This window comes from Coptis chinensis, chromosome 4 (assembly GCF_015680905.1).
Source record: "Coptis chinensis isolate HL-2020 chromosome 4, ASM1568090v1, whole genome shotgun sequence".
Classification (NCBI taxonomy): domain Eukaryota; kingdom Viridiplantae; phylum Streptophyta; class Magnoliopsida; order Ranunculales; family Ranunculaceae; genus Coptis; species Coptis chinensis.
Genome location: NC_141459.1, coordinates 38,901,819 through 38,926,304, shown reverse-complemented (window position 1 = coordinate 38,926,304; position 24,486 = coordinate 38,901,819). Strand labels below are relative to the sequence as shown.

General features: G+C 36.5%; 3 protein-coding genes and 2 pseudogenes across 4 annotated transcripts; 2 read left to right on the top strand and 3 right to left on the bottom strand.

Moving 5' to 3' along the window:
* Positions 1–165: 165 nt before the first annotated feature.
* Positions 166–1,649, top strand: LOC147503443 (ruBisCO large subunit-binding protein subunit alpha, chloroplastic pseudogene; annotated as a pseudogene).
* An 813-nt stretch (positions 1,650–2,462) lies between these two features.
* On the top strand, positions 2,463–4,059 carry LOC147503442 (chaperone protein dnaJ 16-like; annotated as a pseudogene).
* A 2,245-nt stretch (positions 4,060–6,304) lies between these two features.
* Positions 6,305–6,640, bottom strand: LOC147503441 (uncharacterized). Its single transcript, XM_086604842.1, has one exon. The coding sequence runs from the start codon at positions 6,638–6,640 to the stop codon at positions 6,305–6,307; it is 336 nt and encodes a 111-aa protein (XP_086460968.1).
* A 327-nt stretch (positions 6,641–6,967) lies between these two features.
* On the bottom strand, positions 6,968–7,510 carry LOC147503440 (uncharacterized). The gene has a single exon (XM_086604841.1). The coding sequence runs from the start codon at positions 7,508–7,510 to the stop codon at positions 6,968–6,970; it is 543 nt and encodes a 180-aa protein (XP_086460967.1).
* Positions 7,511–8,931: 1,421 nt separating this feature from the next.
* LOC147503439 (clathrin heavy chain 1-like) lies at positions 8,932–23,012 on the bottom strand. 2 transcript variants are annotated; one of them, XM_086608084.1, is made up of 15 exons: positions 22,890–23,012; positions 22,388–22,583; positions 21,084–21,172; positions 20,905–20,983; positions 20,633–20,760; positions 17,625–17,723; positions 15,642–15,750; positions 15,069–15,148; positions 14,760–14,987; positions 14,611–14,676; positions 13,442–13,558; positions 12,457–12,653; positions 12,103–12,219; positions 10,774–10,820; positions 9,533–10,535 (listed from the first exon to the last, which is right to left on the bottom strand). In XM_086608084.1, exons 1-12 carry the CDS (start codon positions 22,932–22,934, stop codon positions 12,516–12,518), a joined length of 1,374 nt encoding a protein of 457 aa, XP_086464210.1. In that variant the 5' UTR covers positions 22,935–23,012; the 3' UTR covers positions 9,533–10,535; positions 10,774–10,820; positions 12,103–12,219; positions 12,457–12,515. The 2 variants fall into 2 exon arrangements, with proteins under 2 accessions (XP_086464211.1, XP_086464210.1); XM_086608085.1 differs by lacking the exons at positions 10,774–10,820; positions 12,103–12,219; positions 12,457–12,653; ... (9 more) ...; positions 22,388–22,583; positions 22,890–23,012 and adding an exon at positions 10,621–10,763 and having other exon boundaries at positions 8,932–10,535.
* Between the last annotated feature and the right edge of the window lie 1,474 nt (positions 23,013–24,486).

The window sequence follows — 24,486 nt, the reverse complement described above, 5'->3', positions numbered from 1 at the left end:
ATTCCTTGTTAAAACAAATTGGATCTGAGGAGGTTCTGGTCGTCCTGCCTCAACTTGATTTGCTTTTGAGCAGGTATTACTCTTATCTTTTTTCAGATAAGGCCTTCTTGTACATAGCGGGCTTTTTTCTTGTATCTATGACTATATCAAGCTAGTGCTATGAATATGGTAGCCCAAAAGTGGTGAATGACGGGGTAACAATTGCTCGGGCAATTGAACTTGCAGATCCTATGGAAAATGCTGGTGCAGCTCTCATAAGGGAGGTTGCAAGTAAAACAAATGACTCCGCTGGTGATGGGACAACGACAGCATCTGTTCTTGCACGAGAAATCATTAAATTAGGGTTGTTGAGTGTTACATCTGGTGCAAATCCCGTCTCGATTAAGAAAGGAATTGATAAGACTATACAGGGTCTAGTGGCAGAGCTAGAGAAGAAAGCAAGGTCCATCGAAGGTCGTGATGACGTAAAAGCTGCTGCCACTATCTCTGCTGGAAATGATGAGGATATTGGTATCATGATTGCCGATGCTATTGATAAGGTTAGGGCTGATGGTGTTTTGTCTATTGAGTCTTCATCATCCTTTGAGACAACAGTTGATGTCGAAGAAGGAATGGAGATTGACAGAGGGTATATCTCCCCACAATTTGTGACAAATCCAAAGAAGTTGATTGCTAAGTTTGAAAATGCAAAGGTTTTGGTGATGATCAAAAGATTTCATCGATAAAAGATATAATTCCTTTGTTGGAGAAGACAACCCAATTGCGATCTCCACTACTTATTATTATTTGAAGATGTCATTTGGGGAGGCTTTGGCTACCCTTGTTGTGAACAAGCTTCGAGGTATCATCAATGTAGCTGCAATAAAAGCACCAGATTTGGTGGTGAGAGGCTTAAAGGCTCTTCTTCAAGATATTGCCATTCTAACAGAGTTGAGTTCCAAGCCGATTGATCCGGGCTTGATGATAGAAAATACTGAAGTTGAGCAGCTTGGAATTGCGAGAAAGGTGACCATCGCCAAGGATTCAACCACAATAATTGCGGATCTTTGCGTCAAAAGATGAGATCCACGCTAGAATAGCTCAAATAAAAAGGGAGTTATCCGGAGACGGATTCGCGGTATGATTCTCGGAAGTTGGCCGAGAGAATTGCCAAGTTGTCGTGGAGTTGTAGTTATAAAGGTGGGTGCTACTACGTAAACCGAGCTTGAGGATCGTAAGCTCGGATTGAGGATGCAAAAAGAATGCAACTTTTTTGCCATAGAGGAAGGGATCGTTCCTGGTGGTGGTGGTGCATTGGTTCACCTATCAATGTTTGTTCCTGCAATTAAGGAAAAATTTGATGATGCTGATGAACGGCTAGGTGCAGACATTGTGCAAAAGGCACTTGTAGCTCCTGCATCTTTAATAGCCCACAATGCCGGCGTTGAAGGAGAGGTAGTTGTTGAGAAAATAAAAGCAGGAGAATGGGAGATTGGATATAATGCAATGACAGATAAGTCACGAGAACTTAATTCAGTGCCGGGGTAATTGACCCAAACAAAGGTGGCAAGGTGTGCTTTGCGAATCACTACTGTGGCAAGGATGGTTCGACTACACAAACCATTGTGGTTGAGAAGCCCAAGCCGCTAAAGGCATCTGCAACAACTTGACCCACAAGGGCTTACGGTATGATTCGTGTTTCTTGAAGTGAAGTTACCACCGAGATTCTTATTGTGTTTTCGCCAAAGAGGTATTGGTGGATGCCATCGGGGAAAACTGCGGTTGAGATGACTTGCACTGCACTTGCAGATCATATTACATTGTAGCAAGAGAACTTCATACGAAAATTATGGCCTGGGTCATCAAATTTTGTCCACCAAATTAAAATGATCTTTGTTGTTCAAAGATTTTGTAAAAAAAAAATATTTAATGACAAAAGATATGCAGCTTCGAGAACACTTGGAGAAAAAAAGCAAGCGTTTAATGAGGTAAGCCTTCACAATGATGGTTCTTCATTTTCTTTTTCTTCTACGCTTCTCTTTGTTTCTCGTCATCAGTGATATCGTAATTACTTGTACTTTTTGTATTTTAGTACTTGGGTCAAAGGAAAAAACAGGAAGCCGAGGAAAGACTCATTAAACAAAAAAAGTCTCGAGAAGAATTCACGAAAATGCTAGAAGTAAGACGGATAGTACTCCCAAATCTATTATTTTCAACAATAAGATGGGAAACTAATTGATACTTTTGCTTGACAGGAGTCCAAAGAACTAACATCGTCTACAAGATGGAGGTTTGTCTTCTCTCTTAAGTAGCACTGATTTTTCGTGTTGATAGTAAAGTTTGCTATAAAATTGAAACCTTTCAACGTATTTCATGCTGTTATTCGTATTTTGAGACGGTATAAGCAGAGTACTATTTAAATGTAATGTCACTTCTAACGCTCTATATGAATTGTTTCATTATTATCTAGCAAAGCAATATCCATGTTTGAGGATGACGAGCGATTCAAGGCTATTGAACGTCCTAGAGATCGCGAGGATCTTTTTGAAAACTATTTGTCGGAACTTGAGAAAAAGGCAAGTTTTACTTGTTATCAAATTTCTCTATGTTTGAATGATGTGATTTCTCCTCATGTGGTCTTTAATTCAGTATATTCCACCTATCTAAGTTTTACTTTACAAGACATCTTCCACCGTTCCAGTCTATTGAAGGTCATATGTTGTGTTAAGTTGCATGTTTTCAAATTTTCGCAACCCATCTTATACTGTGTTCTAGTCTTTACCTTACTTTCTTTATTTACTCAAGTCATTTGGTATTCCTTGCTAATTTTGAGTCACAAGACATGCTGTTCATCCACTTCAGCTGGGACAATCTTGTTCTAAGAAGGTTGAGAAACAGTGTGCTCACTTTTATTCTGTCGACATAACCGAACAAGAAGCACAAAAGCGGTGCCTTGTCTGCCGAGTCCAATCATCGGACAAGAGCAAGTTTAAGCTATTGTATTTTTTGAACGAGGAGGATAACGGTGTATTAAGCCTGGCATTGCGGGGAGGAGAGCACAAAAATAGGAAAATGTACCTCAATTTGGGATGTATTTTCTTGGTTTTCTGTTTACCGGTTGGATCAAGCAATCAATTCGGTGGCAGCAACAAAGGATCCCGACATCGCTTTCCTTAAAAATTGGACGGATTTCAGCCATGTGAAAATATCCGAGCTAAAAGCAGGCACCCATGTATTTTTCTCGTTTATGGTCGGGTTCGCTTTTACTTGATCTATGGGAAATGGTACTTTTGGATTGAGCGATTAATTCGATTCTTAGCCTTTCGGCCGTTTTCTTAATCTTTTTGGAATGGTATCTGAAATCTTCGGTCCTTATTATCAGGTGACAACTTCTTTAAAAGTGCAAGCTACGTAATAGAAGTTCTTTGTCTTTGGACCTTTTTCGGAAGAAAAGGATAAACTCGGTACGTGGAAGCTCGAATCTTCTTAAAAAAGGGTGGAACTATCCAAGTTTGAAACTGAGTATAGAGAGGTTAAATTTTTTGCGTAGGCACTCCTTCTATCCTGTATAGATAAGTTCATTCTCACATTTGTTCTGCATAGCAGGTGTTGGCACAATTCACAGAGATGACCAATAGATATGCACAGGAAATGCAAGCTGTGAGTTTACCTTCACTCTTTGTCTTGGATTTCATAGTCTTATGAATTGTTCCACATCATTGACTATTGAACTGGAGCAACTACATTTTTACTTGATCGTTACGTATTTACTTATATAGATTGATGAACTACTGAAATAAAGAAACACAATCCATGCCTCCTACTCAACTGCTCCTCCTCTGAAACGAAGTTCGAGTAGTAGCAAAAGCAATGATTCCTTCAAAGAATCCAAGAAGGAAGAACGCCAAACCAGTCGTAAAAAAACATTGGGCAAAGGATAGGCCGAAGAAAAGCAAATGGTTCAACGTTCGCTTGAAAATGGATAAGGACAAGCCTTGCTGAATTGGAGTATATGACCTTCCTAATGGGTCTTCATGTGTACCGAAGGTCTGATTCTATCATGTGAAGCAAATGGTCCGATTGCTGAATTGATGGCTTATTAGTGAAGGAGATGATGCTCCTAGTACAATATTTGCATAATCTTGCATGTAAAGGATAAATGCTGCGATTGTAAAATTCATGCAATTTATTATTGCTTCTCTTGTTATTCTCTTGTTATTCAATTTATAAGCATTTTGCTTGTTCCATGCCTAAAAAAAAAAAAAAGTACATGTGATCGAGGTTTTTCTTTTGTCTATCTCTGAGTATCTCTAAGTGTTATGCTTCAATTTGTATGGGAGTCATGGTTTCTTATATCAATGATTAATGTCTTTGGTGAATCTGTGGCTTAACAGAATGGCAGGTGGACGGAGAAAAGAAACACACTCAAAGAAAAAGAAGAACGAAACACACACTTTGGGAGACAGAATTCCACATACCCCACGGTGTTAATAGCGGTGCACCCGCATATCATTATACAAAAGAGCAGCTTGGTGCGGTAATATTTGGCTGTAAACATGAGACAATGGGCGAGTGCCTAAGGAATTGGTTAGTATAGTAGTACTTCAGCTTTTAACTGCATATTACTTAAAGCATGTTATTTTGTCTCTAGCTACAAGCCTACCCAAAATTGGGATTTTTTAAATTACTTCTCTAGTAGATCTTCAATTATGTTTATGCAATTATGCGTAGTATAAAAAACAGATAACGTATATAACTAATAATTAAGGACACACCCCCCTTATTAAAGGTTGATATGCTCTTTCTCACTTTGGGCACTAACCTTTGATAAGATCATCTCTAGGTGGTGGTAGTATACTTTTCAAATTTGAAAAAAAAAGTTTGGAGAATCTGCTCGCAAATATCGACTGCAAAATTAAATATAGGGCCACCACGCTAATGGCGTTTCAAATTTGAAAAAAAAAAAAGTTTGGAGAATCTGCTCGCAAATATCGACTGCAAAATTAAATGTAGGGCCACCACGCTAATGGCGTGCGCTAGTACCGCGCTAGTACCATTGTTGCGCCCCATTACTAATATCACGTGCTATCGAGTAGAAAGTCCAGAATTTCACAAATTGCTTCATTCTCACCCCACTCTAAAACTATTTCCACAACTATGGCTTCTTCTTCATCATTGCAAAAAACTAGCCAACATACCGACGTTGCCGAATCAACTCAACAATCCTGTTATTTTGATACACTCGATCAAGAGAGGTGCCAAATTTGCACCTCAAGAAAACACCTTGCGTTATCATGTAAGTATATGAACAAAAGATGTCCTAATGCACCATATTGTCAAGGTTATATGCTCATACATAGAAGTTGTAACGAAGATGATGAAAAAAGTAAGATTTTTGAAATGCATGCATAATATATGTCCTGGTATTGAATATATATATATATGGAGACAGTTTGTTGATATGCATGTGTTGTGGCGAAGATGATCATTGGTATAGGTATTGTCCCTATGCACAGATATCATGCCCAAATAGTTGTAATGGTGTTAGAGAGCTGAAAAAGTTTGCGAACCTTGAAAGAAAAAGTTTTAATCTATTGAAGTGTTTGGTGTGTGGAAAATGTGAGTGGTTAGGTGCTATAATGGAAAAGGTTAAGAGTGGTTAGAGTGCTGTAATGTGAATGGTTAATGTTAATCATTTTATTTTTTATGACTATGTAACTTAATATGTTTTTTAATATGAATAAACTTTAATTTTATATAAATACTAGTATTTGCCCGTGCGTGCACGGCATAGATAGATATGCGCCTTTAGCCCCGTCGTCACAAGATTAAGCCCCCTCCTCACGACGACGGATACGCATTTTCGGCGCCCGATGTATCCACCCCCCGTACTACAAATACGCACACCTTCGGCGCCCTGATGCTCATTCGCCCCGTCGCACGACACATCTGCGCGCCCGACACCCCAAAGACAAACCGCCCAACCAACTAAAAAACTCCAATCGAAAATTAGAAGCATGACAAAAATGCCCAACCGAAGTCCACTAAAAGTCCAGCCGCATTTGTTGACTTCAAGAATGATGCAACACTCTTGTTCCACATTATTAAACAACCCACACCTCATAAGTCCTAGGATTCGCCACCTCATAACCTAGATCCAAAAGTTAGGAGGGTAGTGTTGGATGTCCAACACCACCCTTCTTTGTTATATAGATATGTTAGTTTAAATTAAAATATATATATAATAAAATAGAAATTGATTAACATTGTTTATTGATGATTAAGAATAAATATGTATCTACGAAATTAAATTAAATTACAACAATCAACGTCGGTCATTCCTAATGCTCCATAGATGCTGGACAAGATCGTTTTTAAGTCTATCATGCATAGTCTTTGATTGAACTTGTAGAGTCCCCTCAATATAGTGTTCTCGAGTAGGTGGGATCTGTGGTTGCCCTTCTGGATCAGGAATATACCTCCTCATTTCATAATTTTTATTCTTAGTTCCGATTATTATATTGTGCAATATGATACATGCTCTTATAACAGTACCCATTGTCTCCACATGCCATAATTTGCAAGGTTTTGCCAAAATCCCAAATTTAGCTTGCAAAACCCCAAAAGCTCTTTCAATATCTTTCCTTATAGCTTCTTGCATCGTTGCGAACCACTTCGTCTTTAGAGCATTAGGGTTTGAAATTGTTTATATAAATGCCGCATAGTCAGGATAGATACTATCAGCTAAATAATAACCCATATTATAGCTATGCTGATTTACATTAAAATAAACAGGTGTAGAAGTATCATTGATCACGTGCTCAAATACCGGTGAGTTGTCAAACATGTTGATATCATTGTGTGACCCTGGCATCCCAAATAAAGAATGTCATATCCACAGGTCTTCAGTTGCAACAGCTTCGAGAATAACATATTGTTTTCCAGAACGACCACTGTAAGCACTTTGCCATCTAGTTGGACAATTATGTCATTCCCAATGCATACAATCAATACTTCCCAACATACCCGGCCATCCACGTATGGCAGAATGTGCAAGCAAGCGTTCTGTATCTGTAATATTTGGCCTTCGCAAGTAGACTAAATCGTACAATTTGATACTTGCATCACAGAAATGCATCAATGCCTGGTTTCCAGTTTGCTCGGAAATATATAATTGGTCGTCAAGTTGATCAGCCACCGTACCATAACCAAGAATACGTAAAGTTGCAGCCACTTTGATCAGAGAATCTATACCAAGTTTACCAGCATTGTTAAATTTAGGCTGAAAGTATTTAAAATGAGTCTGAATATCGTTGAAGATGTGAAGAAATAAAGATTTTTTCATATGAAAGCGCCGTTTGAAATCCTCTTTCGGAAAGACAGGACGATCGACGAAGTAGTTGGCCTTCAAAATTTCCAAAGTCAGAACATAGTTTCTATGTTTCACTTTTCGACCCTTATTTGAATCACCATGTGGTGCCTTCGGAGCATGTACTTGTGCTTGTGCAAGTACAGCCAAATGGTACTTCATAAGGAGAATGGCGTTAACAAATTCTTCATCAAGACTATCTACCGAGTCTTCCGCTGGAGAAGATGAAAAAGAAGATGACAATAAAGATGAAGATGAAGATTGAAGGGGAAACATCTCGTACACTTCATGATCCATTTTTTGGCAATGTGTGTGTGTTGTTTGTTAAGGATTGATGTGAAATGTTTAAATTGTTTGATAAAAATGTTTGAGTTAAGTGTATGTAAAATGAAAAAGGAGATGAGTGTAGATATAGGATGTAGAATTCCGGCCGTTTTTTGCCCTTTTTTTCCCGTTAGAGCACGCTACATTGGCAATGGCGCGCAATAATACGACTGGCGCGCAGAGCTGGTCAAAGTAAAAAAAATAATAATGAAGCAACATTTGCAATGGTGCGCGACAGTACCAATGTCGCTCCGCATCCGCATCCAAATTGCCAAATTTGCGAACAAAAATGCGAACAAGCAGGTGATGCAACCGGATTTGAGGCCACCTAGAGATGAAATTCCGAGAAATTTCAAAAAAATCTTCAAATTTGAAGAATTTGACATGTTATACTACCACCTAGAGATGCTCTAAGAGTAAAACATAACAAGTTGGACCATGCACATGTTTGCAGCTATTCCAGCCAAAGAAACACAATCAATCAACACCGTTAGTTTGGTTAAGTTGCAGTCATGTAAGCCTTACAGATATGCAACTCATTGCTCGTTCTACTTGAACAGTCTCATAATAGAAGAAGGGATCACAGCACAAAATATCGCAATATATCGCGATAAATATTGAGATTTTAACAAAAAATATATATAAATATCACAAGATGTTTAAAGATATATAAGATTGTAAATATAGGTGATATTTCAACAATATGTACGATATTTTGTGTAGGTAACAATTTTATTTAATATTTACTATTATATTTCAAATAAATATAAATTATATATCATGATATATTAATAAAAATCTACAATATCCACAATATTTATCGATATTTTGATATCCATAATATTTGCATATGAAACAATGCCAAATATTACCAAAGGGAGAAATATATCCACAATATATATCTATAAATCAAGTGTCGATATTTTGCCATATCTTGATATTTTATACTATGGAAGAGATTATATGTGGATGAGTGGATCTTAAGCAAAAATCTAATAGTAATTCGAAGCCATCTTTCTATATCCTCTTGGGAAATTTTTCCTAACAAGCAAGCGAAGCGGGCCTTGAGCAAAAAACAAACTTAAGCCTCTACAGGTTCATTCATTTTCAATATCACCATGGTAAAGAAGGATCGCATTCTACATTCTTTGTGATTTGTGAATATTCATCACTTCATTAGTTTCACTTGTTTACATGATAGACTACTGCAGTTGTCAGTAGCTGTCAGTTAATACTAAAATTCACAAGTGACAAGTTGGTTTGTTTTTTTTTTTTTTTTTTTTGGCATATTGTCTGGTCTTCCAGCTAAGTTTTGAGACATAACCAACCTGTGAATCCAAAGCTTAATTTCATAAAAAAAATAGGGTGAACTAGTATTACCCCCCACTAGATGAGCCAATTAGGATTTCCCCCCACTAGATGGGAAATTAGGATGTCCCCCCTAAATACACACAAAAAAATTTTGGTCAACCTATTTTGACTTTTTTTTTGTGTGTATTTAGGGGAGAGACCCTAATTTCCCATCTAGTTGGGGGGGGGGTAATACTAGTTAACCCAAAAAAATAAACCAATATATAGTGATCGATACATTTAAATTGACGTGGAAGAGACAATTGAGGGTCCACTCATTTTGGTGGAACCACCTCCCCAGCTACTTGAACCGGAAGAGGCACTATATGGATAATAAGGATCGGGAGGTGATGGGCGATGTATGTTCCCCTTAAGTAGCTGCACCACCTCGCTCATTATTGGTCTGTCATTTGGCCTATATTGTGTACACCATAAAGCAACTATACATAACGTCTTTGCTTTTATTTTGTTCTTGTCCTCGATGCCGCATTCCTCCATAATATCGTCCAATTTTTCTTTCTTGAACTTTTCCCAAACTTGTCCAGGAAGCCAATTTTGGTTATCAAGATTCTTTCTCCTTCCCAGAACTTCAAACAACATCATTCCAAAACTATAAATATCACTTTTGGAAGTTACTGGCATGTGCATCCACATTTCTGGGGCAGCATAGCTGCGGGTCCCTCTAAACTCAATCATAGAGATATGACTTAAATCTCTTTCAGAAATTTTAGCCATTCCAAAATCTGCAACTTTAGGAGAAAGTTTTGAGTCAAGGAGCACATTACCAGGCTTTACATCATAGTGAACAATTTCATCATCGCAACCCTCGTGCAAATAAGAAAGTCCCACTGCTGTCCCAATTGCAATATCATACAAATTCTCCCACTGTAAATTAAGGTGGTTCTCATATAAAACCTTGTCCAAAGATCCATTCTCCAAGTATTCATAGACAAGTGCTTTCATACTGGCCTCAAAGCAATACCCATAAAGTCTAACTAAGTTTCGATGTGAAGTATTACTCATTGTTCTCACCTCCGCCATGAATGTGTTTTCCATGACATTCATCGCGATGTCTTTAAGTTTCTTAACAGCTACTTGCACACCATTAGGTAATTTACCTTTAAAGACATCTCCATACGCACCAGAACCAACTTGATCAGTGAAATTTTTCGTAATGCTCGTAAGGTCCCTATTTGAATATCGCCGCATTTTCTTTCTTTCCACTTCATCTAGTGACATTTCAATTGAATTTGAACTGCCATTGGCCCTTTCTTTCGGACCATCCACAACTTCGACAGTTTCTATGATTTCCTCATTAAGCTCATCCCTAACATCAAAATCTTGATGATGATCAATTTTAAGTCCACTCAATTCTTTTTGAATTTCATCTACAATGCGTCCTTTGACGCTATCTCTTTTCAGATCATCTGGAGAGTTCTCTGAAGGTTTTCTTGAACCAAAATCTCCTTGGGTTGACTCCTCTGCTCTCTTCATAGAGCTTTCCCCAGGCAGGCTGAAAACAGAAGATTTTAACTTTGTCATTCTAAAGAAGCATAGATACTTTTACGCATACTGTATACAGTTTATGTATGTCATACCAAAATCAGAAAGTTAGAGGATTGGGAGCATAAACCAGATATTTGAATATAAAGTTCTCATAAACTTTCCATGCTCAAGCTGAATGGAGTTGTAACTGACTTGAGCATCCAATCCTAATTCCTTTAGAAAATCTCACAACTAGCGATACATACCATTCATCAGGCAAGGATTTTGCAGGTGCAATGTCATTGTCTGCAACCTAAAATGGAAACATGCAACATATATCAGAGATGTAAAAGACATTTTCTCCTTGAAATAGAACTGATGGGGAAAGAAGGCACTGTCTATATTCCTGATTTAACATCAGGGTCTAGGGGAGTTGCGGCTCTTAGGGGATTGAGGTTTCATGATTTTGTTTCTTATTAGGATACAACTGTTTAATAATGTTAAAAAAAAATTGTGTTGTGGCTGAGTAGGTTTGAGGGTTCAATGCACTAGTAGCTCCTTGCTACAGGGTACAGGTAATCTTTTGTAATCAGGATGTGTTGAATAAAATGTACCTTTTATTGATCAGCAATAAGAACTTGCGTTAAAAACACAAGAAGAAGAAGAAAACTCCGATTTTTAGTTAAGGACTACAACAAACAAGTAGCATTGTAAATTTAGAAAATAGAATGGCATTGTACCAACCTGTATAAATCTAAAATGGCATTTGACAGTTAGGGGTTGTTTGTTTTTTTTGAATTAAGCATTCAGAGCCTCTTAAACTTAAGTTTTAAGCATTCAGAGGCTCAAAACTTGTTTGTTTTTTTTAAGTAGTTTAAGCATTAAGTGGTACTTTTAGCATTCAAAGATTCAAGCATCAAAATTTCTTACGAATCTTTGAATTCTAATACTTGAAGCAAGAAAGTCACTTCTTGCCCTTTCTTAAGAACCCAATCTCAAGAACCCATCTACTTTTCTACCTTGACTTTTATGGCTTCAAAATAGGTTATTCAAAATTTGATGTTGGCGTCATAGGTTTTTTCATTTTTTTTGGTGAATAATATCCACTTTGTTAAAAATAGAATTACATATATATATTCTGAAAATAAACAAAATATGAAAATAAACCGTTAAAATATATTTGTGAAAGCATATTTTAAATAAATTTATTTATCATTTATTTTTTTTGATAATCCATCTCTTCTCCTCAAATATAATATATATTTTATTTAACAAGAAATCAAGTTAGTGTTTAAAATAGATAGCATGAGTAAAATTGTCCGAATGATTTATATTCAGCCTTCAGAGCCAGGTTATTCTAGCAGAAAACAAACATGTTTTTTAGAATTCAGCAATCAGCATTTAGCATTCAGAGAATGAGCCATTCAGCATTCAGCATTCATAGGCTCAGAAAAACAAACGACCCCTTAGTGTCAAGTAGGCAAGTAGCACATAAAGACAACAATATTACCAGCTCTATATGCACGTAATATCAATTAATCGTTCTCTGCATGCTGTCAGTGGAAATTGTCAATATATATGAAATAGAAAATTACCTGCTTTGATAAGATGAGAATTTTTTCAAATTCACGGCTGTCAGCAGAAGCTGCAACTACTTTTGCAGTATCCCTAGCCTTGATATAAATTTCCTGTGCAAGGTCATTATCCACGGTCTACAGTGGAAACATGCAACCATACATCAGACATGTAGAAGAAACTATCTCCTTGAGACAGAATTACAGAAAAGAAAAGAATGAGAGGCAGTGTCCATATTCCTGAGTCCTGACTAAAGCTTATAACAAGGAAAGAACATCACATATATTTTTTCAGTTTAGGTCTTAAGGACTATAAGTCTATAAAAATTAACTAACAAATAGTATTATTTACGAATCTTAAAGTTTAGATAAAACCTTAACAAGGTTGCTCAGTTCCTCGCTGCATTCAAGCTTGTCCTCGGCCAACCAATTTTTCAAAAGGCTATTCTTATTCTGATTGACAACAAGCCGTGACAGTTCCAACGATTCAAATGCATCGAGTTTTCTCTAGTTAAAAGTATTCCAAAGTACAGCAACAATGGTGGGGTTTGCCCAGCTCGAACGGGAACACTCTGCAAAACATAAATTCCAAGTAAGATTAGAATAGACATGGATAAAACACTCGCATGCATGGCACAGATGAGCCATTCAATTTACGCGGTTACACCTAAGCAAGAGATACTTACCAAAACAAACATTTAGAAGTGAACATATAACACACAAATCCTAAGATACCCATTACAATTATAAAGACTTTCCATATTGATAGATATATCGGACCCCCCAAAAACTGATATATATCAGTCTATATCGATATATTGGGGTATGACGGAGATATCAAGCTTTTTGGTGAAACACTCAAAATATCAATATATATCATTATATATCAGAAATATCACCAATATATAACGATATATATCGGAAATATCGGTCAACAATAAAAAAAATCGGTCAAACAATCAAAAAGTCAAGCCAAGTCAATTAATATGTATCACACATATCGGATATATCGGAAAATCCGATATATATCGGCTTCAAAAAGGTTGAATGTTCGGCTTTGAAATATCAAACATATCTATATCGGGTACCTAAAAATCGATATATATATCGGTGATATATTGATATTTTGAACGATATTTTTGGCCTCGATAAAGACACTAATTTCCCTAAATTCCAGGACATGGATACGTATGATTTTAGTTTAGCCTTTTCAAACTATAATAACTCGATGAAATAAAAAATCTAAAATTGGACAATTGATACATTCTCTAGTACACATTTCTATATCTTGATGCACATCATAAATGTAGATACTAGTTAGAATGAAAAGTATAGCATTTTCACACCAAAACAGTGTTACCTGAAATTTTTTCAATGTGTCAGGAGTTCGAAGGATTCCCTGTGGAGATTCTACAGCAAGCTCAGCAGCTTCTTTGTATTTCGCCTGAGAGAACAGCTCTTGGAACCATTGACATATCTTCAATGCCCAAAAGAAATAAAATTACTGACAGCATAACTATATTATGTCAATCAGTCATTCAACATGGAGAGTCAAAAGCCTCAGTTTTTTAACAGATTATTCTTTTTCTTTTTTAATTTTTTATACGTAAAAGACTAAAAGATAATATATTAATGTAATCAACGGAGGATTACATTAGCACTTGAATAATTACAGTAGCAATATTTCCCACCCCCCACCCAAGATTACAAGAAAGGAAAAGAAAACAGAAAGTTGAAAACAAGCACCCCAAGCCAATCATATGCCTGGATGGACATACCAAGACTCCAACCGGACACTAAGCTAGAGATTCAATTGAGCATATGCTACCTTGATAGTATTACCTATATCACTTACGCTTTTCATGAAGAGGTAGAAACTCTTCTCAATAGTGATCCCTAAGGCACGTTATCCTTCTTAGTCGAAGCCGAAAAAAGGGCACGTCTTACTTTAGACACTATATGGGGATATGATAACCCCAGCATCTTGGATATTTAAGAAATCATACACAGGCTACTCAAAATAAGAACTTGTTAAGAAATCTCAAGACTTGATAAACTGAAAAAAAAAGTAAATAAATAGTTATCACAAAATCTACTTAGATTCCTTAATAACTCCTACGGACTCCATTTTACGTGGGCATTAAAATTATATTTCTCTTTCCAAAAATCAAAAAACAAAAATAGAAGCAAATAAATAACTAATAACTTACCCAATTTAATAACTAAACCCCAAAATAGTAACAATAAATAACAAAAAACTTACCTACATTTGCACAAACAAATCAAACAAAAAAAAATAATAAAGAAAGAAACTTCTTCCCTGGGTCAGCAATACTATTTTTAAAGATCATAAGCTGTGAAAGCACCATTATGACTTTGAAACACCATAAAAATTCAAATTTCACGTCACCGCCTTCAAAATTGCAATATTTTACCTTGAAATTTTGTGGAGTCCAGTTTCAAAACTCATGGAGAATCCAACTAATTCAAGAACATGCAGTTGACACAAATAAAAAAGAAGGAACTTGCCAAGTTTTCAGCTTCAGGAAGATTTCCTCTTCTAGCGATATTAACAGCAAGCTCCCGATTGTTTAGCTGTAACAGTCAGCAAATAACACCCGTCAACACAACGTTCCAATTCTGTTTCAGAGCACAACCTGTAAGCTTATAAGACATACTTCACCGCTGACAAAAGGCACAATTGTTGCCTCATTAACCGTGACAAGTAACAGCTGCCCTCGCCGATTAACAGCATAGAAACCTCCAATTGATGACACCTCCAACGTCAAAAATATAGGATCTTTGCTGATTCGAAATCTATAAACTACGGCAACTGTCTCCAGATCATATACAAATAGAAGTCCAAGTTTTGTGATCACATATATCAAACCGTACTTGTGGGATATCTGTAAAAGTAAAACACTCATGATTTACTCTTTGATATAATACCTAAATCTTGTACAAGAATTACCACTTGAAAAAGTTACCTGCATTGCCACTGGGAAGTCATCAATAAAATCTGGAGGGAAGAACAGATCTGCTTGTTTCTTTGTAAATGCTTGTTTCCCTGCCAATCAAATCAAAAGATTGAAATAGGAAAAAACAATAACTTAAGATCCAGGATATGGTGAAGGCAGAAGATAAAAATCATAATTTTAATTACATCAGTGATCAGCTCCACAGTACGGTATACTTGCTCTAAAAATCTATCATTAATAGTCAGGTATACTCTCTAAAAAGTACAGTTAACAGCCAGGTATACTGTCTTAGTCCAGTATTCCACTGAAAAGAACACAAAAAAAAAGTTTTTAGTTCCAAAGTCCCTTGTGCGCTCTCTAAAATCTATCATCGAATGTCTTGGTAACATTAATGCCCAAGTGCATTATAACATGAACGCCAAAAGACAAATGCACCAGAAGCAAAGAAATCCAACCATTTCCTCTGTAAACCCTCAGAAGAATATAATGAATGACAGGAAAAAGCAGAATTTACGAAGAGGGTACCTACTAAATGTAAACACAAAAATTTTGTTGGGAACAAATGGATAAGTACAAACTGACCTGGTTCAGGACCAAGTTCAATGACGTACAACTTTGACGTGATTTGTCCAGCATAGTTAGTCTTTGAGGCAAAACAGACAAGTGTAGAAGGATTCTCATTTCCTGAAACCTGTGTATGACATTGCACTTGAGTATGATTTCCAGCTGACCAGCTCAAATATATACAATTAATATAAATCACACACACACAAAAATAAATAAATAAATAAAAAATAGAGTGAATTTGAGTTATCCCCCCAAATAAATTGTGTGAATTTGTGTTTAACCCCCAAATTTTGAATCATCACAATTAGACCCCCAATCTGTCTCAGACCTCTAACAGAACTGTTCATTTTTTTCCATAATACCCAAACTACCCTTTCAAAAAAAATTGCGGGAGCAAATTGTTTCCCCCTCCCCCCACCAATTAAACATGGCCCACTCCAATAACTTAGATTAAAACCCCCAATTTGGGTGAAATTACATATTGAAGAGGGTGAAATTGTGGAAGTGGACTCTGCTAATAGGTTCCCCCAAGGTTCTGGACAATATTCTCCGAAGGTTAATGCCAGCAAAGAAAGTGTTATTATTCGTTTAGATTATGAAATGAAGGTTAAGGCAAAGAGTGCACTTGTAGAAGTTGATTCTGCTATGAAATTCCAAGAAGGTTTCAGACGAGTTGCGAAGCTGAGTGGAGAAGGTGTTACAGTTGGTTCAGATTATGAAATGAATGTTAAGGTTGAAAATGCATTTGTAGAATCTGATTGTGCTAAGCAATTCCCAGAAGCTGGTCGAGAATATTCCCCACAGCTAAAATCTCAGCAATAGGAAGAGTGTCAGGAGAAATGTATTTGGGAAGTCAGTATATGAAAGGTGTGCTGTGAATAAACCAAAGGGAAAACAGATCGTTAAAACTTCAATTTTTCGAACCCATGAAACAATGAAAAGCATAGCTGAGAAGCGTGAATTTGAGGTTCAGAAAACGTCCAAAGTTATTATTAGAAAGAATAATGAGGTCATTGATTATCTTTCTGAACATGATGATAGTGCTCTCATTCAAAGATCAAGAAACATGGCTTCAAGCTCGACCACATTCAATTGGGGTGATACTGTTAAGAGCAACCAGGCTGATCCTGCCCGTATCAACTTTGGGGAAACTCTTCGTCTGTTCCAAATAGTATTCAGGAAGCTCATGTGTGGTGTCAAAGCAAATAGATCGTGGAATCCAATGTAAGAAGTAGTTGTTTCGAGATTAAGAAATGAATGTCGAGAAATGGATGTTGGAAATTCAGCAAACGAAGCGAGGAGATGAGAAATAGAGTGAGAAGCAAAATAAAACCCTAAGTTGGGGGTTTTAATCTAAGTTATTGGAGTGGACCATGTTTAATTGGGGGGAAAAACAATTTGCCTCCCGCCAATTTTCTTGAAAGGGTAGTTTGGGCATTATGGAAAAAATGAACAGTTTTGTTAGAGGTATGAGACAGATTGGGGATCTAATTGTGATAATTCAAAATTTGGGGGTTAACGGAAAACACTACATAAGTTTGAGGGGATAACTCAAAAAAACCCTAAAAAATAAAATAAGAAAGAAACAGAACCGGCTTGTATGTTGTAAGTTGTAACATGATCTCATACAAAAAGTTGCCAAAATTTGAATAAGACAAATCTTGCACTACTGACTGTAATAAAATCACATGACACTCGAATGTTGTTCAATCCGCAATGGTTACACAACAACATGTCATCATCAAGGTGTTCATCAACTAACAAGTACCGAGGAGTATAAGAAGTGGGCAGGCAGGCACATTAACAAAAATCAAATTTGTGATGCTGCAGTCATGGCCTTGTGGGTAGATTAGCCAGGTATTATAGGGCCAGTGCACTCAGATGGACTTGACAACATACCAGAGTACATAGCACTTTAAAACGTCCTTTAACACAAACACTTGCATGCACGCATGCAAAGACACACAAACAGAGAAGGTCGAAGAAAACACTGCAAACCTTAAACGATGCAAAGGATGCACTATGTGCTTCAAGAGCTTGGCTACGCTGTTGATCCACAGAAAAAAGCTGCATATTTCCCCTGATAAGTTGTGGCCTCTACCCAAAATAAAAATGAAATGTGACAAAAAAAACTGCGTTAGAAATCCAGAATGTCTATGTGGGTGGAAAATGCAAATACAATACAAGAAAGGCAAATATAAATATGTTAATGAATAATGAGGAAGAAGTTGAAAACTAAGAAATAATAATATAAAGAACCATCCTATACTTAGTGACATAGATAAGTAACAACGAATCTAGCATAGGATTTTTAAGCAACGAGTAATGTTGAGGTCAAGAATTTTCTCTGAGATGAAGAGAAATTGAGAAAGCCCCACTAACTTGTAAGTTGTAAGAAAAAAAAACAAGAGATGACGCCATCCAACACCCCCAGATCAATGGCTCTAGCCATTGCCTCAACCTCCAAAATGAAGAGGAGATGTGGTAGCTGTTGAGATTTTCTCCACCCATCACCAACTGTGTTTGAGTTAGACGCTCTTAAAATGGTATCAGAGTAGGCTATTATGATTGGCCCAAAGGCCTGTTTACTCCACGTTACCCAAGTGTGTTGTCCACATGTTAGGCTCAAGTAATGCCACATGTGAATGAGTGTATTGAGATGTTTAGTATTGTCCCACATGGGATGTTTAAAGCCTTGCAATGTAGTATAACTACAAATTACCCGTGACTTCATTACGACGTTTAATTTGGTGTGTCATTTTAAATATTAACTTACACATATATAATAATTTAATTTGATGTACGATACCCGTTTAAATTGCTTTGGCTTCTTTCAGTTACTTTGTTCAAATGATCGTGTACAACAAAACACGTCATAATTGTTAGCATGTATATCAATTAAACACAAAAGCTTCCAAACAAAATAGTAACATATGTTTCAATTATCTATGTCTTCTCTAATAAAATTTAGATTTGTAGGGCTACCAACCATAGCAAGTCCACCAATATTCACAAAAGGTATTCAAAAATATCCTACACCAAATAAAATAATACTACCATATAAAGAAAAAGACTTTTACATGAAGCCTAAAATTCGGAATAAAATGAGAGATTTTATTTCCTTAATAGTTGCGATTTAGGACAATTATAGGGCCATTAATTATGAATTTGTATCCTATTCAAACTTTGATTGTTTTATTCCATATGGAATCCCACGATTTTATTAGATTTGAAGTCCTAAATTATTTGTATACATATCATGAAGCATTAAATTAGATCTAAGCCATAAATTAACTTTGGGAGTTTCAATTAGGACTACTACTTAACTCTCAAATTCTTCGAGATCAGTCTTCTCTATTATGTTAGATTGATAGTTCTTGGGCCTCTCCACTGACCACCAATTGGTTTTGAGTTGGATGCTCCTATAATTTAAGAGTAGCGAACTACGTCAAAGGCTTTAGCTAAATCCATATTAGAAATCGCACCTAAGAGACACATTACAAGGACTCCAAATGAAAACTCTTGCCACAATTAAAGAATAAGTAGGTAGCATTTTCTGATGTGTATTACACAACGGAATAATAAAGCAATCAATTCAATAACTAAGGTTTCAACCCAAATAAACACTCAATAATAAAAATATTCTTCTCAATAAACATTCTCTCCAAAACATAACCTAAAAACCATTGAATAAGGAGGCTACTATCCTATTTAAAATACCCTGCCTCCACAATCCTAAATTACTCTAGATGGGGTTTATTCATTGGGCCGACATAGTTAATTAAAATAAAAATAAGGAAACAAAGAAAAGGGCCCACTGGATACACCTATTACCTCACTTTCCCTTACCCAGTTCAGTCTCCTCAAAGTCCATAGTACATGCAAAGGAAATTTGACCTTAAACAAGTCTGGTTATAGGCTTTAGATAAATCAACATCATAAACCCTACAAGACAAGTTTTACCCATCCTCTTCACTTGGTCTAAGAATCCAAGCAACCAGGCTGCATATATATATATATATATATATATATATATATACACACACATGTCGCCCCTATGATTCTACTCAGTACTTCATCAGCAATTCTGCTGATCCTATAAGCACCACAAATGAATATCTAATACAAAATTAAACCCTTCAAACCGTACACACATAGGGAGTTAGGATTGAAATTGATGATGTTCATAGCTCCAAGAACTTTGGCAAAGAAGGCAAAGAACGTGATGTTCAAATGAATCTAGAAATTCAATCGTATATTCCAAGTTTATGCTTATCAAAAGTTTCACCCCCTCCAACATAAAGAGAACTTACATGGGAAAATTGTTGGACCATTAGCAGAACCTCTCAATTGCATAATGACTCAACACTATTCCCAGAGTCAGCCACTACGTAAACTATGATGATGAATTTGATGATGTTGATAGCTCCAAGAACTTTGGCAAAGAAGGCAAAGGACGTGATATTCAAATAAATCTAGAAATTCAATTGTATATTCCTAGTTTACGCTTATCAAAAGTTCCACCCCCTCCAACATAAAGAGAACTACATGGGAAAATTGCTGGACCATTAGCAGAACCTCTCAATTGCATAATGAGTCAAAACTATTTCCAGAATCAACCACTACGTAAACTATGACGATGACATGACTCAAAACCTAGGACTTGATGAGTTCATGTTAACAATTAGATATATAAGGAACTCAAAATATGACAAGTTATGGACCATATGATCTTTAAGAAACTCAGTGACATCACTCTGAATGCTTTATGGCTATCGGGTATAGCAATTGTATCTAGAGGACTAGAGGTGCTGAAGTAGTGTCTGAAAATTACCTCAAACCTACCTTTCCGCTTTTATTGTAATTGCATTTTCCCGTTAAGAACAAAAAAAATTGTTAACAACAAGAAAAATTACCTACTCTATTATAAAAACATCAGCTCGACAAAGAGAATCAGTAGAGAAAATGATAACTCAAAGTATGAATCATTATATGAAGACAAATACCTCAGGTGTACCGGGAGCAATTCCTATCAAGACAAGCCACTTTTCAGCAGGGTCACACCGATAGCTAACAATTTGATTGTTTGTCAAATTCGCCGTTCTATCAAACATCTTTACAGGCTGAGAGTCACCTGGATATGAAAAACATGTAAACAATGTATTCAGACTACAATTAAAATATAAAATATGAGAGAGAGAGAGAGAGAGAGAGAGAGAGAGAGAGAGCAAATTTACATTACATTAGTAATTAAGAGGGCAGGAGGAAGGTAACTTGCCTTGAATTGACCAATGATATACTGAGGTTTGTGTGACAAGGCCCAGCATTTTTGGAGTAATCCACTGCCAAAATACAATCTAAGCATACAAAATAATAAGGTGAACGAGCTGGACTAGTTTTAAGAGGAGTACTATAACTTATAAGGACAATCTGAACTGTGAATAGAGAAGTAATCACCTGCTTAGGCATCTGATGTGACCTCATCTCCGTATCCATTTCAATGTCGAATATTTTCAAATAATCACAAGTAGTTCCAGGAAGTTGATCTTAAAAAAAGACATAAATCAAAATGGTTATTGAGATGAGACATACAACATCATAATTCATATCCAATAATGGAAAATAAATTCTCGAGAAAAACAAATACAAATGTTAAATACAAAACTATGGTAAATATATTTGGCATAGCATGATATATACCAAATTCACACCCACACCAACATGTACTGGCCTCCCCAGTCCGAAATTGACATTTTGATTCATAATGTAAACTACAATTTGTGATACCAAAGCCCTTGCTCGCAAGGCTGAAATGTTTCAAAAGCTTCCAAAGTCCAAACATCAGCGTCTTAGTGACCACCCAAACGCCTTGGAAACCAACATGAACAGGGAGGCAACTGATATCTAAGACAATGAGTTAGAGATTCATTGACTTAAATGTAAAACCACACCAAGTCAAAAGTCCCTCAAAACAAAAAAGTCCACCTGCCTGAGATACAGACATCGGTAATTTGATGGATGAGAAATTTCTTCTTTTGGTATTCCACTGGAAGCCACTTAAAAGCTTGGATCTATGGTTCCAAGTCTCCTTCGTGTCAGTGTTGCATGCTCAAGATTACACCTTAGTTTATGACACTTAGTTTTCTCCAACCTGAATATGCCCCATCCATCTCAATTTGATCAAGGACCAAATATTCATTATCTGCACTCTGCACTTTCTATCTGTCACCATCGTCCTTCTTTGACAATTTAATTCTCTCCTCATTAAAAAGTACGTTTACCTCAGAAACTAAGCATGTCCCAACAATCTCCAAACTTTCTCCTAAAGAGAAAGTGGACTCAGCAACAATTTCCCAACCCAAAGAAAGTAAGTGGTTTCTCAAGGATGATACACTCTAACCTTCTGCTACAGAGAAGCTGCACCCAGCTACATGTTTCTAATACAAAATACTAATTGGTGACTCAAAGAAGATGTGCCTGCCAAAGTAATTCATGGCAGCAATGTAAGGAGTCGCCTATTAAAGAATTTTAAAAAACATCGTCTTTATTGTGTGTTTACAGCAAAGGCTATCCAGCTTACAAAGAACAATGATGCAAATTTTAGATTCCTAGAAATGTTTTTGACTTTACATCCATGATCGAGGGCCAAAGTATATGCCAAACTGAGAGTAAGATAACATCGAGTAGTGACATCTTTAATTACCAGGATAACAGGATCATACAAAAAAAAAAGCAATTATACACAAGTTTAAATTACTCACTCTTGAATGCAAGAATCCTTGAGTTTGGATTCATCATGGCCGAATCAGCAGTGATAGACATTCTCAATGGCAGATAAGGTATGTTCATATCAATTATAACAACACTCGCTGTTTCTCGAACACAAATGTACTTATCTGATTCCATCTTTACGTCTGTAAAATTGATGGATAGCGGATTGATTCCAATACTTGGCAACTACAGATCACATAAAATCAACAATCAAAATAATTAGTAGTGAATAGCAGCATTCAGCAACTATTTTCATGACTAAGCTAAAGCAGTGGGGCAACTACGTAGGTCACTTGAACAAGTAACTTTGCATATTATAGAGATCTTTAGTTAGTTAACTAACTAAGAGAGTACGTCCAACTTGCATTGGTGGCACATGCAGACAGCAGAGAGGTCAGTGGTTGGCAAACGAAATTCAACTAACGAAACATTAGAAAAAGAAAAAGAAAAAAAAAAAAAAAAAAAAAAAAAAAAAAAAAATGGAGAACTGACCTTCAATACCTCCCTTATAGTGATCGGAGCATTTGAAGTAGCCATGACACCGGACGACTAGATCGTCTGATGGGAGAAATAAAAAAGTGGAGAGAGAGAGAGAGAGACTTTTTTTTTTTTTTTCTTGTGTTTTTATAGTTTCTACGTTCTACAGTTCTACTCATCGTCATGGTTGGTTACTTGGTTTAAGGTAATAATCAGTGTTTGACTATGCCTATATTCATATCGGTAATTTTATATGCTGCAATATTTATACGGCTGTAATTTTAATACCAAAGTCAACTATCTTATTTCTGATGTTACTCGTGTTCCCCACACGGCCACACCCATGCAACTGATAACAGTCATGATCAACTGAGATGGGCATACTCAAAGAAACGGGTTTTCTCTGTAAGTTCTGGATACAATGGTTGGCAGACGGAAAGTCATCTGTGAAGGAGTAATATTCCCATCTAATGAATATTAGATAGGTGTCCAGCATAAACAGAAATACCACACTGACCTCATGTCAACGTTCTCAAAGCTCGCTTCATAAGCAGCTCGCCTCATGTAGGTGGTCTACTTTTCGCTCTCCGGGATAACTTGGTCGAATGACGATCTCACGCAAAATGCCTCGACTTATGATATCATCTCTTATCCATATGCAATCATTACCGAAGGTGTACTTTCACAAACCACTACCGCAAGCTACTTGCCCAGACTACTAATCCCCATCATCACCGCAGACCTATAAAGACAGTTCTCGCATGCCTCCTTAATCTAGACCCCACGTTTGTGGTACACTTTACACGTGGTGGGCAAGGATTCACTCTCAACATCTATAAATACCCCTCCTATGAACTACGCCAGACCTGATTCTTCTCTCCCCTCATAATCGAGAGAAGATACGTAGGCAGTTCGCTCCCAAGCCGAACTCGGTCCCTTCTATCATCCATTCCAGTTCCCATTCACTGTGTATATAAAGGAAAGTTGAATCACGCCTTTACAACATCCATGTTCGTCCTTCATTTGATAACAAGGTGGTATATGATATATCTGGAATCTACATAGTGATCGATGGGGTGATAATTTGGCCCTCAGGCCTTCAACCCGCCCCTCAAAATTGTATATTTAAGCCCTCAAAAGTTGGCCCTCGTAGATTTGAGGAGCAGGTCGGGCCGGCCCTCATGCTTATTAGGGGCGGGCTAGGGCCTAGGTTCTAAAGCATGAGTCCGATCCTCATTAAGCCCTCATCAGCCTTCACTTGGCCCTCATACGTTTTCTTGTTATTTTACATTATATTTATGTATTATACTCTAATTATCCAAGTTGTATAAAAAAAATCACTAAATTAGTTTTCAATAGGGAATAAATTAGAATATAACATAACATATGTGTTTTTTGTAATTGATTTAATGATATGTATGTCATACATAAAAGCAAATCCAACCTAACAAGTAACAACATAGTAAAGTATGAAAAATATAAATATTTTAAGAATATCATCTCTTCCACCATCTCTATCTATTATTTTATTTATTTTTTCTAAAAGCATAACAATTAGTTTTATATACTTAGTTAAAATTAATATACATAATCAAAATATGATAAAAATAAA

Coding starts and splice junctions, on each gene's coding strand:
- LOC147503441 (XM_086604842.1), bottom strand. CDS start 6,640: ATGCAAGAAGCTATAAGGAAAGATATTGAAAGAGCTTTTGGGGTTTTG.
- LOC147503440 (XM_086604841.1), bottom strand. CDS start 7,510: ATGAAGTACCATTTGGCTGTACTTGCACAAGCACAAGTACATGCTCCG.
- LOC147503439 (XM_086608084.1), bottom strand. CDS start 22,934: ATGGCTACTTCAAATGCTCCGATCACTATAAGGGAGGTATTGAAG. Junction 14,677..14,759: donor TGCCTTTTGTCAGCGGTGAA/GTATGTCTTATA, acceptor TGACTGTTACAG/CTAAACAATCGGGAGCTTGC. Junction 13,559..14,610: donor TTCCTGAAGCTGAAAACTTG/GCAAGTTCCTTC, acceptor TGGGCATTGAAG/ATATGTCAATGGTTCCAAGA.